This window comes from Arctopsyche grandis, chromosome 1 (assembly GCF_051622035.1).
Source record: "Arctopsyche grandis isolate Sample6627 chromosome 1, ASM5162203v2, whole genome shotgun sequence".
NCBI classification, from domain to species: domain Eukaryota; kingdom Metazoa; phylum Arthropoda; class Insecta; order Trichoptera; family Hydropsychidae; genus Arctopsyche; species Arctopsyche grandis.
The window spans coordinates 19,411,018-19,430,864 of NC_135355.1; the positions used below are offsets into that span (position 1 = coordinate 19,411,018).

General features: G+C 33.7%; 1 protein-coding gene across 1 annotated transcript in view; it reads right to left on the reverse strand.

Annotated features, from left to right (window-relative positions):
• Positions 1-1,768: 1,768 nt before the first annotated feature.
• Utx (Utx histone demethylase) overlaps positions 1,769-19,847 on the reverse strand; it is a 69,252-nt gene continuing 51,173 nt past the window's right edge. Inside the window, exons 4-19 of the mRNA XM_077431106.1 lie at positions 7,841-8,016; positions 7,572-7,700; positions 7,269-7,494; positions 6,914-7,180; positions 6,461-6,545; positions 6,166-6,345; positions 5,915-6,082; positions 5,720-5,837; positions 5,197-5,398; positions 4,647-4,876; positions 4,103-4,308; positions 3,894-4,021; positions 3,654-3,816; positions 3,291-3,546; positions 2,954-3,164; positions 1,769-2,880 (exon numbers count right to left, since the gene is read on the reverse strand). Of these exons, the coding sequence (XP_077287232.1) occupies positions 2,562-2,880; positions 2,954-3,164; positions 3,291-3,546; positions 3,654-3,816; positions 3,894-4,021; positions 4,103-4,308; positions 4,647-4,876; positions 5,197-5,398; positions 5,720-5,837; positions 5,915-6,082; positions 6,166-6,345; positions 6,461-6,545; positions 6,914-7,180; positions 7,269-7,494; positions 7,572-7,700; positions 7,841-8,016 (3,064 nt within the window). The 3' untranslated portion in view covers positions 1,769-2,561. The remainder of the gene's footprint in view (positions 2,881-2,953; positions 3,165-3,290; positions 3,547-3,653; positions 3,817-3,893; positions 4,022-4,102; positions 4,309-4,646; positions 4,877-5,196; positions 5,399-5,719; positions 5,838-5,914; positions 6,083-6,165; positions 6,346-6,460; positions 6,546-6,913; positions 7,181-7,268; positions 7,495-7,571; positions 7,701-7,840; positions 8,017-19,847) is intronic.

Sequence of the window (19,847 nt, forward strand, 5' to 3'; positions counted from 1 at the left end):
AACAATTCACGTATTTATTACAAATTCATATTTATAAGAATCGATCAACAATTCTTATCAATCAGTAAAATATTTTATTATGAAAAATACAGCAATTCAAGATATTTTGAAATGATTATAGACAAAATGTCATTGGTGAAAAACTAGATATTTCAATGCTAGATTTGTTTTTACACTATACAATCCGAACTAAGGTAAATTCATCGATAAATATGTAATTGCACATCAAATGGTAGCAAGGCATGTCAGAATATATTATATCGTAGAAAAAGGTAATCATTTAGTGATTTACTTATGTACTATTTCAGTTTATAAATTAATTTGTACTATTTCGTAGAAAAAATAATACCATCATTTGTTTATGAGAATAGAATTTTTCTTGCATTGAAAATAAACAAAAGGAATAGATTGAGCATTGGATTGTATTTTTGGTGTGTTATTCTACAAATGCAAGGTATTTTGACAAAAATGTGAAATGGAGTATATGTATATGCATATACTTTGAAAAAAAAAACGCAATAATTATGAAAAACTATTTGATAAAGTTCTCTATTTCTTAATGTTACTATGTATGCATTTTTGATACATGTAGTGAACTAATGGTTGCTAAATGCGTAGTAGAGTTTCGTGTTGTTTACACTTGGAGGGATTGCGAGATTGTTAAATTACACATATGGCAGTGATGCAACTGGCTTCTTATATGTAATACACACATTTCTTACAATAAATGCCTTTTTAGATAAACCTTTTCTTCAGTCTTAAATCAATTAAATACATATGCTGTTTAATAATATGTATACTCTATGAAATCTATTAGATAATTTTAATATACATTTTATCCACTCCTCACAACACCAAAATGTTTTATTTTATATTAAATCCTAAAACAATTAACATTATTAGAATAAAGTGATCTAACAACTTAAAAAAAATTACACATGATTTGAATTCACAATATATGTATATACATATATATATTTTTAATAAATTTATTGAGCAAAAAATAAATGTTGAAAAAATATATCATGAGAATATATTCATAAATTCCAATTTGCTGGTTGTGAGCTTAAATTTCAGTCATAGGCTTAAAAGGCCATAATTCTATCACTAAATTCTATAATATTAAGAGCCAATGCAGACAGAGGAAGGTCTGTCTTTCGAGTTTGGAATTTAGACCATTATTTGTCATGGATGGACTTGTTAGCAACAACACACGGCAAGCAGTCAGATTGTGGCTGTCTTATGGTCCGAACGCAGAACTCCTGTCTGCGTGGGCTCTAAGATACAAAATTTATACTGTTTATTTATGAAAAGTTATTATTGATGAAGTGATCAAATTATTTTAATAATGTTAAATTATTAGCAACTGCATTAATTCCATGATATTATTATAAAATTCAGGCAATATCGGCCAAAGAACACATTTTAATACAAGTGATAAATCACCAATTATCGTATTACACAATATATAGAACATTCTTAGCTATGATATTTAAAAATGTGCATATATGAATACATATATATTTATAATATATACATATTTATTTAAGCACATACTCATATTGTACAAATGGTTGACGAAATAAAATTCACATTTTATTGTTAATTGTCTTACCAGAATTTGCGTGACACGTTCAAAAATTGAAATTAAAAAGAACCAAGACACTTGTATCCACCAGCATAATATACATTAATATTCATGTACTTGTATATATGTTTGAGGCTAAGTGCATGGAACCATTGCAATTCACATTATTGTTTTTTTTTTACTATTCAAAATTTGTATTTTACATACATACAAATTTTATTCGTATATATAATTAGTTGCATTAAAGCTTCTAAAACAATCCTATTGCTGCAATCTATTTAATGATTAGACCTAAATTTATGAGATCTGTGATGATGCCTCAACATACTTAAAAATATGAATTTATGTAATTAAAAATTGACCTAAAATATTATTTTGTAAAAATAAAAGAAATCAAACACGCATACAAGATAAATGAAAGGATGCATAACTAATATAGTTTTTATCACTTTCAAAAATATCATATGCATGAAAAATTCATTAATATAATTAAATCTAATGAAACGGGGAAAAAATTATACTAATCGAAACTACTACTATGAATAGATAAATATCGATAAAGTCTATAAAGTCTCTGATCCACTTAATAATTAAATATGAACAAATATAAACATTTCAAATATTAAATAATATAATACACATAATTTAAGAAATAAATTCATTAATATTTTCAACTATACACTCATTAAAAGAAAATACAATAATTACAAAATCATTCAATAAAATAAACTCTAATTATAATGATCTCAATTTAAATACATCACCTAATAATTAAATCTAAGAATCATCATTAATCTAAAAAACGTATATTACAAATGTCGTGGAATCACCCAATTAGAAATCAAAATTAAATTTAATATAATTTTAACAAAAAGTTTTTTATATCACATCAAATAATTGATTGAATACCACTAAACAATTAATTATTGCTGAGTGTTGATTCTACAATAAAAATGGAAGATAGTATCTAAAATTAAGAATTTTCTATCGATGTTGCAGAATGTGTTACAAAGGCATCGAATGTACGCATTAAATCTTCAAGATGATATTCTTCAAGACAGACGAAACCCGACAATGTGGGTGAACTTCGCCGAGCACAACTGAGACAATGTACAACGTGACGTTTTTCCTGTTCTCGGATCAGCAAGACATTCCAAACCTCTTGTTCACACTGTCCACAATAATGGGACGCTTCATTCTTTGCCCGACCATGAAAACGAACTTCTATTTCACGAGATTTTACAAACTCTAAGCTACACACCGTTTGACGTAATGTTTGTAGTAAACAAGTTCTGAAATAAAATAAAAGTATATGTAAAAATATATACAAAAATCAAAAAGCTTTATAAAAAGTATTATACTTACTTAATTAATTTGAACATATGTTTGTCGGCCACTTTTATATTCCTCGCAAGATTCCATGACAAATGCACCATGGGTACAATTGATTTAAATGCTTGCAATTTATTCCACTCATATCGCTCTAAAGCGAGAGAATATTGTCTAGCTGTCAAAGGACCAACGTTCCATGCTATATTATTACACCATCCAATTGCTTGAACCCAATGAACACATCCTATAAAAAAATTGAATTATTTTATGTTACGTTTCGCACTATTTCGAAAGTCTAAGTTTCAAATCAATTTTATCGTATGCAATGTTTAGATGTTATAATTGTATGCAATTGAGCTCAAATACTAACCAGCATTGACCCAAACAAGATCACCGGGACGTTGTGTAAAGCGGTATACTGGTATGTTTGCTGCTTGTAAGTCATCTAAAGCTGGCCACCAAGAACCATGAAGATAACTCAAACTGTTTTGTTCACAAAGAGCTTGTACGCCACCCCAATATGCATCAGGTACACCAAACCATTCACATTCTCCAGGACCAATGTTAATGTTTATCGAACAAAAGTTATTATTTTCTTGATGACCTGGAGTTCGAGAACCTGGCACCTGGAAAAAATAGTTACACATTAAAAAAAAAACGAAAGTAAGAAATAGTGTGGAACAATAATACTTTAATTAAAAAATAAAAGACCTTAAATACAGTCGTGATTTACCTTCATGTACAATTGGACAGTGTTCATCCCCAAGATTACATGTCCAACATGAGACAACATGTTAGCTGCTGAAACAACGCGTGTAAAGGCGGGTAGTTTCATCAGTTCTTGCAATTGTGGGCGCCATTTTCGTTCATCAGAAAGATCCACATTGGTTCCAAATCTATATAAGTTTAGGTATTATAATTATTCGCAAGATATACACATACTATATACATATATTAAAAAAAAGAAAGCAACCTTAGCATTTTATTTCCATTGTATTTGTTTACGCCTTTCTTCTTTTTGCCATTGGGACCTGTAGAATCTTTAGAATCAGAATCACTCATATTGCTAGTAACACCACCAGCTGCTTTATCCCGTTCTTCCTGTAGTGCATATAGAAATTATGTAAGTTAAACAAGATATTATCAATCATTTCACACAGTTAATTTAACCAAAAACTGCACCTTCAAACTATCTTGAAAACTGCTAGCTTGATATTGCGCATATTTATGTACAGTTGTATGCGACCGATGTGATACGCAGGCCCATACCCTTTTTTCTCCCTGTTGATCCCAGTTTTCATCAGCCGATTGATGTACCTGAGTTCTAACTTCTACCGTATGCTCAGGCCACGCTTCTACAAGGTTTTTTGTTGAAAATAATCCCAAATCTATAAATTAAAATCACACATATTAGTATATTTTATATAAATTCATATAAAAAAATGGTATCCAGATTTCATGCAAATATTTTTTTTATCCACAATATTAATCTTTAATTTTTATATTGACTGTACTTTTTGAAATATATACTGAAACCGTTATTCAAATATTTGGAGCAATGATTTTTTGAAGCATACATAAATTAGTGTTTTTTAACATAATTAATTGAAAACTTTCTAGCTTTATTTTATTGACAAAACAATAAATCATAGCGTATAAATATACAACGAAATGGTTGTGGGATGAAATGTCTTAAAACTAAAAAAAAAGTATTTTTAATACACACCTAATTTTAAAGCACCAGCAATTCCTCGAATAACTGCTATTGGATGTTTAAGACAAAAATCTTGTAATTGGGGTGAAAAGGCATCTTTTTTAGATTCTAAATATACTGATGGAGTTGGAGGTGTTAATTGTTGAGGCGTTAAACGCGTTGGTGGACATAAAGGAGGAGCTGGAGGACCATGTCCATCACCCAAAATATTCCATGCGCCACATGCTACCAAAGAACTTTCCCTGTAAATAAAAAATGATCAAATATTTGATATAATAAATGTAAATTATTAGTTAAAACTTAGTTTTAGTGGTTGTAGTGGTTTTTCAAAGGCATTCTCAATTATAAACAAATAAAAAACATCTCAATAATTATTCAGTTAAATTGGCAAACACTGACAAGAGATGGTATATCTGGATTTTATAATTATACATATTAAATAAATTATACATATAATTAACAGCAGTATGTACATATACTTATGATACTTAGTGGTAGGTTTGAGGTTCAACCAGTAAGTTACACTGTGGTTAATATAATAAATAATAGTTATTTTCCATACTTGCCAGCCTGCACTGCAATTTGTTTTGACGTCATGTTAATGTTATACTCTTGTAATTTAAGGGCATCTGGTTTCAAGGGTTCTAACTTAACCACTGGTTCTTTTCCTTTTGGTAACAGACTTAAGGAGGCCGCTGAAACAGATCTGTTTTCAGGTTTTTCCACTTTGATTTCTGGCTTAACATCAGCATTATTTGTTCCATCTGAAATTAATAACATAATTTTAATAAAATAAATTATAAACCAAATAAGATATAATTCCTCTATTATTTGCAACACATTGGTGTCTCTTGGTGGAATGATAAGGGAGAGAAGTGGAACTATCATAGTGTAGTGATGATCCAATCTGAGGTTAGGATGGATCTTTTAGCATATATGTATGTACATCATCAATAACATAAGAATTCATAAAACATATCACTAATATATGAAATATTAGAATTATTAGAATATTGAATGAATATTAAGGATTTAATTTTCTATAAAAATATATAGTACATATTCAAAAATGCCTGACAACTAACCTTGTAGGACTTCATGTTTGACTTTTGGCTCCTGAGAGAGATGCTTCAAAAGATCTTCAGCTATTGATTCGGTCAGAACAGTTTCACTTGTAACGTCTTGGACATTGGGCTTTACATCCTTTAACAAATGACGAAATTTAGACAATTAAGAAATTTTTAATTTTATTTTACTCTTTATTAATATTAATTACTTACAACATTTTGAGATATAGTAGATGGAGGTTGTAGCGGTTGTATTGATGGGGTTGGTGATGGATGCGTAGGTTGAGGTTGTTGTGAAGGTTGTTGTTGTTGAGGTTGCTGTCCTCTAAGTCGCGCTTGTTGCATTAATCGATATTGTCCAACCAACTGTTGTAAAAGCACCTAAATAAAATTAATTTATTGGCAATCAGATAAAACTATAATACGTATTTATAATTGTAACAGAAAAAAGAAAAATAATTTACTTGTTGATTGGGTGTAAGATTTGGGGCATTTTGTTGCAAATGTTGCAACATTTGCATTTGTTGCGGAGTAAGATTTGGTGTTAGAGGCACGACAGGATTTGCTGGAACAGGACCAGAAATGTTTATGCCATCTCCCCTGGGTCGTTTTACTGGATAAGGCGGTGGTGCGCCAGCCCCGGACTGGAGTAAAAAAAAAAAATATATACATATATATATATATATTTGTATTTACAAAATTTTAGTGGAATAATATTAGAATAAATTTGTCAAATTATAAAGTATAATTTCTAATTACTTGATGAGGTTTGGGATGTCTCGATGACATCTCGGCTGATATAGGAAGATTCCATGCCTCTTCAATAGAAGGGAGCTGTCTTCTTCTAAAATAGAAATACAATTTAATATCACATGTTTACAGTTTATATTTTTAATATAATTAGTTTCCAAATAAATAAAAAGCAAATAGCTTCCACCAACCAATTGAATAATCAAACCAAATAACATCTTTTTTAAATTATCCGTATACATTTACAATTGAATTAACTAACCTTTTTCATTCTATCAATTTAGACTTCAACACTGGGCAGCATAAAGATATGCAAATATATTATTAATAATAATGATGGAAGATAAGTAATTGCTTGAAATTTATGTGGTTTAAATTAACCAAAAACACAAATTTGATCAATGCCGAAAACTGCATTTTTTAACCTGCCTATAGTTTTAAATAAAGTTAAAAATGACTTACTTGCTAGTGATAGAAGGCATTGGCGCTTGTGCTAGGTGGCCTTTTAGAAAATTTATACGTTGAGCTACCGGGCCACCCCGGTGTGATTTTCCCAATTGAGTAGGCGAACCATTCAGATAGCATGCAAAAGCATCTCGCGCCATTAGGCAGCTCTCATATAGAATTCCGAGATTAGTCCAAGCAGCTGAGTGACACTTGTCAAGTTGCACCGCACAAATGTACGCTTGCAGCGCATCCATAGGCTGATTTTGTTGCTGATATAGTACCCTGTATAATTGCATTGCCAAATTATAAAACTAACCATTACAATCTATAATGAGAATAATTGTCATGTAATTATTATTTCTGTAATCACCCAATGGAGCACCATGTATCTGCGTTGCCTTCTGATTTTTCCACAGAATTTCTATATGCAATAAAAGCGTCGTGAACTTTGCCCTGTGCGGCAAAACAGCGGCCGAGCAGGTAGAGCCCTTGTCCACTAGCAGGCTCTGCACCTACTGACCGCTGCAAACACAATGCCGCTGCACGTTCACGGTGCTGTCGTTCACCTAATGCGGGTACACATTGATACAACCATCCTGAAATACACAAGACAAATTTAATAACACCTGGATATCGTAAATATTCCACACACCATCATATTTATAATTCATACCTAGCTGCCTGCAAACATCAGCTTTCAAAGACACAGAAAGGTTGGATTCTTTAAGAATAGATTCGTATGAGTCCCGAGCTGTCTTGCTCTTCCCTTGTATCTCATAAGTATGTGCTATATGAAACCTCACTGTAAAGATAAATATTTTACATCACTAAATTATTTAGATTCATATACTGTATACTTGTGTAATTGTAAATGTGTCAATTGTTGTTTAAATTTAAACGTTTAGTAATGTCTTATTGCACATATGTATTCCATTAACAAACCATCTAGCTTAGTGAACGTTGTGTCTGAAGATTCAAGGAGAGCTAATTGTAAATGTTTTATAGCTGGTGCCCATTGATCGAGTGCTTTGAACATCAACCCAAGCCGTAAGTGAGCTTCAGCTGCTCGTGAGAATGATGGCCAACAGTACAAAACTTGTTGCAATGCCTTGATAGACCTAGACAATTCAATTCCACAAGGTGATTTACGTTGTATATAGTACATGCAATATTGCATTTCACGAGGTCCATATATGTACATACTTCACATTGCATTCATTGTATTTTTAAGTAATTAACCCCTAATTATACAAAATCACAAAAAGTTGTCTTAAGCTCTAATACTATTTTTAAAATAAAGTTTTATTAATTAAAAACTCTAAGAATTTATATAATAAACACAGCACGATAAAATACTTTTTTATGTTTCTATACATTATCTAAGAAAAATGTACAGCTTTCATCCATAATTGACATAGGGGAGATGATGGCATGAAACAAGTTCAACTACCAATAAAAACTGCAACAGCTGACAAAACGCCACCTGACAATACACCTGCTTGAGCACGAGCGTGTATATTAATCGAATATATCAACAGGTGGAAAACGTCAGCCTGATAATAGAAAGTTTATGTTTATTAAAAAAAAGGGCTATTAACACTCTGCTTTTCGATGCATATTTGTTATTTAATGTTTATTGTTCTAAAATGCATTAGAAACAATTACATATGTATGTCATGTGCAGCAGAACGTTGCACCGCTAAGATATTGAAAGAAAGAGAGAGAAGTTGCAGATTGTTACTCAACTGAACTGATTGGCCTCCAGAGCGAAGAACGACGTTGCCGTTGCGCTATTGTGCATTCTAATGTAAATCAACACCAAACTGCATTTTTGTCAAGGTTAAATTCCAAGAACTTTGGAATTTGTAATTTTGTCAACGAAAATCAAAGATTGACAAAGTTCAAAACTTTGATTTGTTTGGTTATCACTTATTAGATATCTATTGGTGCGTATCGTTGATTATTGCCCTGTTCTAAGGTAATTAACCGGGTGTTTGACCACGAGGATATCACCTCTTTTGAAGGACATTCGAATGTCGGAAAGTGGTCATCGCTAAACGAAATTGTAAACGAACAAAATGTACTCGTATAATATACGAGTACTAAAATATTCTAACTTTGATGTACATACATATATAGAAGGTGTTTAGTATGCAAATATAGTACACAATTTTTGAGACGTTTAAATTCTAATCGGGGTCCAGTGTCATATTTAATTTACCAAAAGAAGCATCCAATTTGACAGTGCATTCATGAATGGATCGATCTGGGTCGACCCAAATTCAGAAAGATTAGGTTCTGGATAGTAGAGGGGCGCTCGTGTTGCATGGGGGGAGGGTGAAAGCCGTTTCGGCAAGGGCTGCAAGTGAGAGTAAAGCCAATGGGGAGGAGGACAAAAAGCTGAAGCAACGAGATCGGAGTGGAGAGGGTGGTCCAAGGGCTCATTAAATCGATGAGGGGTGGATGGACTTACATACGCGCCATTTTGAGATCTGCGTATATTTCAAATTGAAATATGTACACAAGTTTCATTGGTGGCAGCGTTGTTTTCGTTTCAAATAAAGCGTCGGTTATTGTGTAGCGAGTACTTGCACAATCTTCATTGCACAAAATAACAAATTGCTCAGGATGCTGACAACAATCCCAAGATATTTCCTTGAAATTATGAACGCATGAAAATCGATCTATTGCAATGTTGAAAACGAACAGATGACTGGAAATGCAATTTTTGTATTCAAGATTGTAACTTATTACATTTCTAAGTTTATTGCTAACAAAACTAGAAATGCAACCGCTTACCTCTGCAAAATTGGTGTAGTTTTGAAGGAATTGTAAACGAATTTATGAATAGTAGGTACGATGACTTGCAAGAACACAGTGTGCATGCAGTATATCAATTCAAAATGAATGATTTGTTCTATAATACATCTATAAAATAAAAGAAAAAACTAATATAAGAACCCCCCACCATACAGGTAAATTTTTTGAATAAATTGAGATCGACTTGCAAATTGCGTGATGCACGCAAAGCATAGCGCAAAAACATAATTTCCGAAAATGCAGCTTCTTAAAATGCACACGCACATTAACAAATTAGGTGTAAAAATTGATATTTCCAATTTATGCAAGGGGAAAGCAAAATTCACTGTTGAATGTAATGCAATCAAGTATTCGTGGGGAGCAAAAGCGAGGTGCTACTGCATTGCATTTTATAACCGCACGCCACTGATATACATATATACATATATCGATTATATGTACATATCAGTGGCGTGCGGTGAGATTCTCCTTGTTTTCGTCGCACAGCCTTTTACTGTGTACGTGTGTAAGAGCAGGACACAAGAGGATGCGGTATGACGTCACAGCATCCTCTTGCCACAGCATCATTTGCGATAGAAACAGAGAGATTTCCACTGCACGTCACTGATACAATTTTTGTACAACCGCAACAATGGCGTTCGAATAATATAATCATGGCCCGGGCATCGGGGGGACAGCCATGGCTCTAGCCCTGGGGCCCAGGTCGCGAGGGGGCCCAACACCGAGATATATATATTTTTTAATTTATTACGAAATTGAAAAGTGTCTTTCGTCTTCGTACTTCGTAGTTATGTTCAAGTAGTAACTTGTCGATGATACCTTAGCTATTATTTTTACACCATGACCTTTATTTAAAACTCGTGAAAATACGTTATGATTTATCAGGTGATTCTCAATATAATGACACCTTAGTGTGAATTGTGAAAAATATTGATGAAACAATTTTGAAACTAAAAAGTTCCCCCTTAAACATGCTATTCCAGGGGCCCTGCTTGGGGTGTGCAGGCAACGAATATAATACATATATAATGTATTCTCATACGCGAACGCGGATTTTTGTATAGAGAATTTATAGATGTGCAAATTTATTGTAATGATGTTTTTGACTCTAAATCGAATTCGGGATTTCAAATAAGAACAATACGTTGCAGAATCATTGTATGTATTATAAAAATAAACACATATGTACATATACACCCGACGGGAAAAAAATTATGTTATACTTTATTTCGCATGTGTTTTTTGTCATTCTACGATAAATAGCTCTCCTAAAAATAAATATATGTAATACTAGAACATCTACATACAGGCCCAGATCCAGGGGGGGTTGGCGCAAGCCGGACATCTTCCTGGAACGGCAGATTTGGGGGGGGGGGGGGGGGGATCGGATCGGAGCCTGACATATGTATGTTGTACGGGTCTACGTGACGAGCCAAAATGTTAAATTACAGAAAACACAAATATCGGAAGGCAAAGATCTTAAGTCGAAAGATAAAAAAAGGGTGCATGGTAAACGGTAGATACTCACGTACATACTCATTTAATTTGCGCGAGCAGGATACAACAGGAACAAGAAGAACAGGCTTTTCCTCCCGTATTCTTCGCGCGCACATTAATACGGGAGGAAAAGCCTGTTCCTCTTGTTCCTGTTCGCGCAAATTAAGTGAGTATGTACCGTTTACATGCACCTTTTTTTATCTTTCGACTTAAGGTCTTTCGATTTTCGATCTTTGCCTTCCGATATTTGCGTTTTCTGTAATTTAACATTCTGGCTCGTCACGGAGACCGATGTTGTATATATCTCAAAAACAGGGAAATCATTATCAAATCTACATACATATTTGCTATTATATACAACTAGCTGAACCCGGCATGCGTTGCAATGCCACAATAACGCAAGCAATTCCCGTTTCATCGCAAACGGTTGAATGGTATAGGAACGCATACGTAACACAGACAAACATTGATTTTTACTAACCTCTTCTTAGTAGTCACCGGAGCCCGAGGGGGCCGTGTATTGTTCGAAGGTTGTAAATGCATTGTTAAAGGTTTGCCGAACAATGGATAGCACTGTGACTATCCTACCTCTACTTCTTAGTTCGAAAACGATTTTGTTATATATATATATATTTTATATATTACTAGCTGAACCCGGCATGCGTTGCAATGCCACAATAACGCATGCAATTCCCGTTCCCATTTGTCGGAAAAACGCAGGCAGCGGACACATTTGAAATTATTCAATTGTTTGTTTATTTTACCCTAACAACGCAGGTGGAGACGCGAAAATGTTTGAAAGCACTTGAAATTATTGCGTTGCAAATGCCACTCATTCCCGTTTTGGGAGATTTTATTACAGAAACCATATGTAGATATGTATTTATATCTATCTTCTAATATATAGAAGATAGATATACATAAATACTTGACCATCGGTGCAACTAAGGTTTTACATTTAAATTTTATCATGTTCGCATACTATTGAATAAATGGAAATTATCAGAAAACATTATTAGAGAGTTAAAGGGTATGTACATTATGGAATAATTGTCATGGGGCAAAACAACATATTCTACTACTTTTACATTATCATTTGGTTTTACGATTACGACTGCCAGTAGTAGTAAGCAATAGTAAACACGTGGTCGGTGAGCGTAGGCGGCCGTCCTGAAACCAGGTCACGAGTGACAGCTGAGGGGGCGGATCCCCCGGTCAGGGGCTGTGCCCCTCCTCAATGCACCCACGTGCTCTGGAGTGCGCCCACAATTCACACACCTGCGGATATTCGCCATGCCACACATTATTGGCAAAATGGATGACATGCAGTTAAAACGTTCATTATTTGTAACGAAAAGTTTCAAGGTCAAGCTATGTAATGCTCATGTGTTGTTTATCAAAGATCAGATTTAGAGGGACGTTGATGTTTCCATTTTAAAACGAAAATCGTTTTGTCACTAACTGATGCAATTTATTTCAAATCAAAATCCTCGTTTTAACACTATAGCTATTTATCCGATCAAAACATTTTCGACAAATGTGACGATTCCTCGATGAATAACTATGTAGTTGGCGAGTTTTTCTGCTTAAAAATTACTTTAATATATTATATAACCGTATAGAAGATGATTAAATACTAATCTCATTGAAGCTTTTTAATTTTTTTTTTTGTTTTTTGACCAGACAATCAATTGATGACCTACACAGTGAATAACTGTTCCTGACCAGGTTGCATTCCAAAGCATCGACTTGTGTCGTTAGAGTATGGATAAGCAAAATACGCATCAAGCTGTTTAGTAGAATAGCCCTAAAATATAGTCACTATTTAATCATGAGAGATGTAATAAGCATAGAGGGGCCCTTACGAATAAATAATTGTTGTCAATTTTACGCGGTACGTCTCTATAAATACGCTACATCGCACGGAATACAATCGGATCAATTTACTTATAAAAATGTATCCCATGTTGTTTATATGTGTGTTTTTGAATGTATTGTGCAATTTTTACCAATGCTTGCCCATCTTGCGAGTAATATAAAAAAACAATGTGAAACGTATAAGAGGTTAGTAAAAAACAGAGAAGGTTTTATCAGACATACGTCGAGCACCAAGCGTCAAATACGACTGTGTCTAAAATTATTTAGATCTGTCCGTGGATATCACTTGACAACAAAATAACACCTAAAGCCACTTCTATTAATATTACATTTCTCTAAGTGTATGTCTATAATATATGTCTAAATATTAAATTAAACATGTGCAATTTAGTTGCAGAATAGAAGAATTGATAAATCGGAGGAAGGGATTTGTAAAGACCTTCATTACAAGAGTGAATGGGTAATGATTGCGTATACACCAGTTTCAAAGAAACAGAAGTACTATATACATATGTAAACTTAGCACGCAAACTTTATTCATTTTAATATACTAAATCATAAACTTATGTATGCTTTATTGAGATTTTTCACATTATAGAAACACTGTAGTCGCGTTTAAAGATAACAAAACACTGGAAAATATGGCCTTAGCACGAATGAAGGCGTTCAATTCCTATTAACGAGTGTAAAGACAAATCTTATGATTAGAATAATTGGGTCGATCGCGATTATGGAAATAATCTATCAGTGCAAATATTACGTAAAATTAAAATAGTGACCCCATTCTTTGGTGACTCCCGCAAAGACAAATGATCTATTTCCGACATTATGTCGCTTTAAACGATCGGAAACACGCGTAGCTTCTATCGATGCAGGAGGCATGTTTCTATTTTCAATAATAATAGTAGAAACACCTAGCTTCATCCAAGAAGCTTCATTCAGTTTTTATAATTCATATGTAATATTACATATATATAATTAATATGTAATGTAAAATAATTATATAATTCATACCGCCTAAAAACTGTTCTGAATACATTACCAATACAACAATATATATAATATAAACAACAATATATATGTTTTGAGTTTTGCCTTGATACAATAAAAATTGGAAATGAGTATAACATAATTTAATTATGTAACTTAAATATCGTACGTATCGTAGCGATTTCTACAACAGACGAATCGGTTCATCTGTTGGGCCTTATAATTTTCTCTCATCTACATATATCATCCTAAAACTAGGTGTAAGTTATCATCAGTGCCGGCCTTACACCCTATGGCGCCCTCCGGCAATTTTTTGTGACATTGTAGACCGGAGATAAGTTTCAATTTGAAATAATCAATTTAAGTTTCGCCTTTGGCACTCTAATCTAAAAATTGTTAGGGTCTTTGGCGCCCTAATTTTAAATTTTAAAGTGCCTTCGGTGCATGGAGTGGCGCCCCAACATACTAGGCGCCTTCGGGCGCCGCCCGACCCAGCCTCCCCCTAAAACCGGCACTGGTTATCATGTAGTTAATAATAATTTGATACAATGGGATGAAAAGTCTTCTCCCAAATATCAAAGTAATAAACCAAAAATTTGTAATTTTAAAATTGCTGATTACGATCAATTAAATTCCTATTTTAATTATTGTAACTGGGAATTTTTGAAATCTGATACTAATATTCAGTTCAAGTGGAATTCTTTTTATCAAATCTTAGATTCGGGGATCAATAAATTTATACCTTTTGTTCAACCTTATAAGCCGAAAACAAACAATATATGAACAAACATATTTTGAATCTGATTAAAATAAAACGCAAGCTGTGGAACATTTATGTTAAATCTATTTAGATACACCTGATGGATACTCTAAATATAGAAAGGCTAATAATAAAGTAACTAGTGTTATCAGTGATACAGGTAGGATAGTCACAGTGCTATCCATTGTTCGGCAAACCTTTAACAATGCATTTACAACCTTTGAACATTACACGGCCCCCTCAGGCTCCGGTGACTAGTTATCACTGATAACTTATCAGAAATTCGAAATTTATTATGAATTAGCAATTGTATCAAGTAACACTAAAACCTTTTATACAGTTGATCCGCTGTAGCAAGACACTTACGAAAAACACACTTGTTGTCCCTTATACCAACTTTCGACCAATAGCATTTCATGCAAACAATAAAACATTGTACGTGCGAAATGTTATTGGTTGAGATGGGATGTAAGGGACAGCATTTACGTTTTTCGTAAGTGTCATCCTACAGCGGATGGACTGTAAATATCTCAACTCTAATCTTAATATCCTGTATTGAAAACGACAACTAATAAAAACCTTGTAAAAATGAGCTCATTACGGATCCCTTATATATAGCAAATACTAAAAAAATCAGGTAATTTGCCGTCTCTTTGTATGTAGTGACTAGAGGTAGGATAGTCACAGTGCTATCCATTGTTCCATTGTTGTAAATCCTTTGTAAAAAAGGTTCGGCAAACCTTTAACAATGCATTTACAACCTTTGAACAATACGCGGCACCTTCTGGATCCGGTGACTAGTAGTGACACTCGCAGTTCCAATATGGTTTGTGATATTGGTTTTTTTTCTCATAAGGATATTGCTAAGGTTTTGTCTAGTCTCAAAGAAAACTGTGCTTATTACTGAAAATAGCTTCTTCTTTCCTCTCCTATCCTTGATTTATTATTTTTACTAGCCTCTTCTTATTTCATTTAACTCTGGTTTTATTCCTGTTGAATGGAAAACATCTATTGTCATTCCTATTTATAATAAAAAAAAAGGTAATTGATTGCATCAAACTATCGTCCGATCAGCCTCTCATCAATTAAAGTACCCGAATTGAAGTTCAGGGTACTTATATAAAATAAAGTTCAATTATATATTCCTCCATTAAAAATACACGCATACATTTGTACTTTAATTGTTAAAACAGTTTAGTTTAACTTCAATTTTCAGTAAAACATTTCAACCAGTCAGTCATATTTTCAAAAAATCGTCGATTTGATTAGTCCGATGTTGTTCAATTCACGCATGTTCATTTTAATAAAGTAAATTTCAACGAATAGACGAACTTTGTTCCATATTTATTTTTGGTCGATTGGAGGAAGACGTTATTATTGTTCAGAGTCGAAGGTCGGATAATTGGACGGAAACGGAAGTCCCAGTCAGACGGAAGGTACATCCACGTTCCAAGCAGGTAGGCAGCCGGTCGATAGTTCTCCGGGTGAACATCCCGGTGCAGATGTACTCTGTGATATGTATGTATGTATGTATTTAGAGTGCAGGCGTTGGGCCTACGTGACGTCGAGCACGATGCTCGCGGTCGGAACCCCTCCCTATACCACCCCAAGCATCAGAGGGCCGATGGCCTTATCTACTTAGCAAAAGGGGAGATTGCAACCCCTTTCATTCTATCTATACATTATTCTCTAGCATAGAGTGAATTTTATCAATGGTGACCTATTTAAGAAGCAAAATATTATGAATCAGTATATGTACATAAGTATGCACAGATTTCACCTCACGAAGGCGTATTTTAAAAATTCTATATGGCCGGTTTTATATGTATAGAAAACAAATTGAAACTGTGTGATTGAACAATAATTGTAAATATGTCGTGTATCGGATTTTGACCGGGACAGTATCCTTTTGGGGAGGGGCAAGTTTCCAATGGGCTGTATTGGTGACACAGTATATAAATTAAATACTATCTAAAAGCTAGCGTAAATATAAAAAACCTTAACATGCCCTATTTTTTTATTTATTTAGGAGAATTTTGGTCCTCGCTGTTCATAGAAAATATTCAACACTAGTATTAGATGTCTTTTAATTTGGTACTAATAATTACAATTCCATTGATTTGGTACTAATAATTACTTTTTGTTTTCATAAATTATATGTACTCATAAATTATAATAATTCTTTGAAAAATACACACAAAGCATTGTCCAGTTCGGCTTCTGAAGTGAACATTTTTTCAATCGTGCTATAATGACTAAGTTTCGGCGCTCAGCGTGCTAAATGGGTTCACTATTGTCAATTTCTATTGTTTTCCTTTTTTTTGCTCTCTAGAGATAGATGTCAGATAGGGACCGAGGCAAATAGGTTTTGCTATTGTTAACGTCACTGAAAACCATTATTTGCTTTCTTGCTTAAAGTTCTGTTGGACTGTACATTATTATATAATTGACTGTATATTATTATTTGTTATATTATTGACTGTATATTATTATTTGCCACATCCCTAATCACTAGTGAGCGGACCCAAAGCGCGCCGTTCATTGTTCAATTGTTCGCCGTGCTTTTTTAAAGGTTCGCTGAACCTTTTTTTTGCACTCTAGCTTTGTAAACAGAGCCAAACCGCCCCGATTCCTGGAAACACGCTCCCTATCCGCCCTTTACTAATCACCTTCCGTAGTCTAATAATGACTATCCGATCCTTAACCTGTTGGGTGCTAACGACACGCCTGTCGTGTTCACAAAATTTCCGTAGCCGCGCGCGACTCACCGAGCGCGCTTTGTCCCTTTCCAACAGAAAGGTTCAAAAAAAAAAAAAAAAAAAAACGCACTTGCTGTAGTAATGCGAAAAGCATTCAATTTTTTCGCATAGAGGTATCATACACTCTCTATTTTAAATTTTATATAATGTTATTTACTGTTTATTTTTTAACTTATTCAAAAAATATAGATGTTTTGGTGATTATATTTTTGTACAAAAAGCTTAGTAAATATTACTCTTAGTAAATGTAAGTGAATATACTAAAATGTCTAATGGGTGATCCAAATATGATGCTATCACTTTATATGTAAAAATTCCATTTTTTTTTCGATTTACCTGCTTACACGATAATGGTGAGTCGATTCCTGGAAAATATCATATAATACCTTTTAGCAATTGTGGACTTTTACGCTACCTTTTAACCCTTTGACTGCTACAACAACGATAAATCGTTGTTTTGAAATAGGCGAAGATTGCTACGACGATCGTTGTTGTTGTCATTAATTGTCGTATTTCAATACTTTCTTTGAGTCGCCAGCGCATCAGTGGCAAGAAACATTTTTTTTATATACGTATTTATATTTATTTTTCAATCATGCTTTATAAATATTTATCAATTTTTTAAATAAAAGCTCTTCAATTTCGGGTTCATCATCAAAGTAAATTTCGGGTTCGTTGTCAATGTCATATAAGGAGTTATTACTTGGGAATTGATTATTGTCGATAAATTAATTTTCAGAATCAGTAGAGCTGCTGATTTGTCGAGTTCCTCGGCGAGGAGCTATTATTTCGCTTTCATCACTTTCACTGTCCAATATCATTTTGCAGAGTTAAAATAAATGGCAAAAAACATTAGAAATCCGCTTTCAATTATATAGGTCACGAGACGTCACGAATTCGTGCAATCAATCAAATGCAACTGAAATGCATACAAAATGTTTATGATACATGTTGAAAAATTATTTGATTATTAGAAACTTCGCATCCTTGTGTGTCTCGCTCACACGTACACAATTAAAACCAAGAAAGAAAGAGAGAAAGACCGCTACCTGTTTCGAATATATCGCATGTTGTAAGGATTCATCGATGTCTAAAAATAGATTGTTGAAAAAAATAGAGCGTCGGAAAACAATCGTCAAAACTTATTTAGTGTATATATGTAGGTATCTCTTTCGCACGCACGCATGTAAAAGCAAGACAGAAAGAGAGAGCACTGCTTCTTAAAAATGTATATAAAGTATTATAAAAATTACGAGCGTTCGGCGAAGTAAGTATGTAAAAAAAATATTATATTTATTTTTTTTCAAAATAATTACAAATGTTAGCATTTTTCGCTTGGACATTGAAAAACCTCGTAGCAGCCAAAGGGTTAAGGAAATTCTTATTACTAGACACCGGACCCAGAAGGTGCCGCGTATTGTTCAAAGTTTGTAAATGCATTGTTAGAGGTTTGCCGAACCCTTTTTACAAAGGATTTACAACAATGGAACAATGGATAGCACTGTGACTATCCGGTGTATACTTATTACATGTATAATACGCACAATACCAAGAAAATGTCTTTGTACGATTTTAGAAATTACGAAAAATTAGTAGGGCCTCCCCCAAAACAAAATCTTCATCGCCATCATCTTCCCAGTTTTTGTGACAAAGACCAGCAGGGAAAAACGAAAAGAATACGGTGCCACTATTGCTGGAGTGAACGAAAGGAGAGAAAATCCACTCTATTTTATTGTATGGAATGTACAAACTAGCCGTGTTTGTGCCTAGTTTTTTTTTTACGAAAATAATGAATAAATATAGGTACTGTATAGCGTGCTTTATGCAAGATGTAGGTAGACGCGCCTTCCAAGAACCTCCACACTGTCAAAACATTTGTGAGACAGAGCTATTTTATAAAATATCAGCATAGCATGGATTCTAGCTCAGCATTGAAAGTGTTAAGTCATATACTGAGTACTAGTGAGCGGAACGGAAGCGTGCTGTTCATTGTTAATTGTTGGCCGTGCTTTGTTAAAGGTTCGCCGAACCTCGCTTTTTGGACTCTAGCTTTGTAAAAAGACCCAAAACGCCCGATTCCTGGAAAAAAGACGCTCCCCTATCCGCCCTTTACTGAATACAATTATGGAGACTTTTCGAGGGAACAAAATACGCACATTTTACAACTAAGTAAATACCCCAATTTACTAAGCGATGATTCAAACCGGTTTTTGTATAGCAAAAATACTAACGTAATGCTCCTATA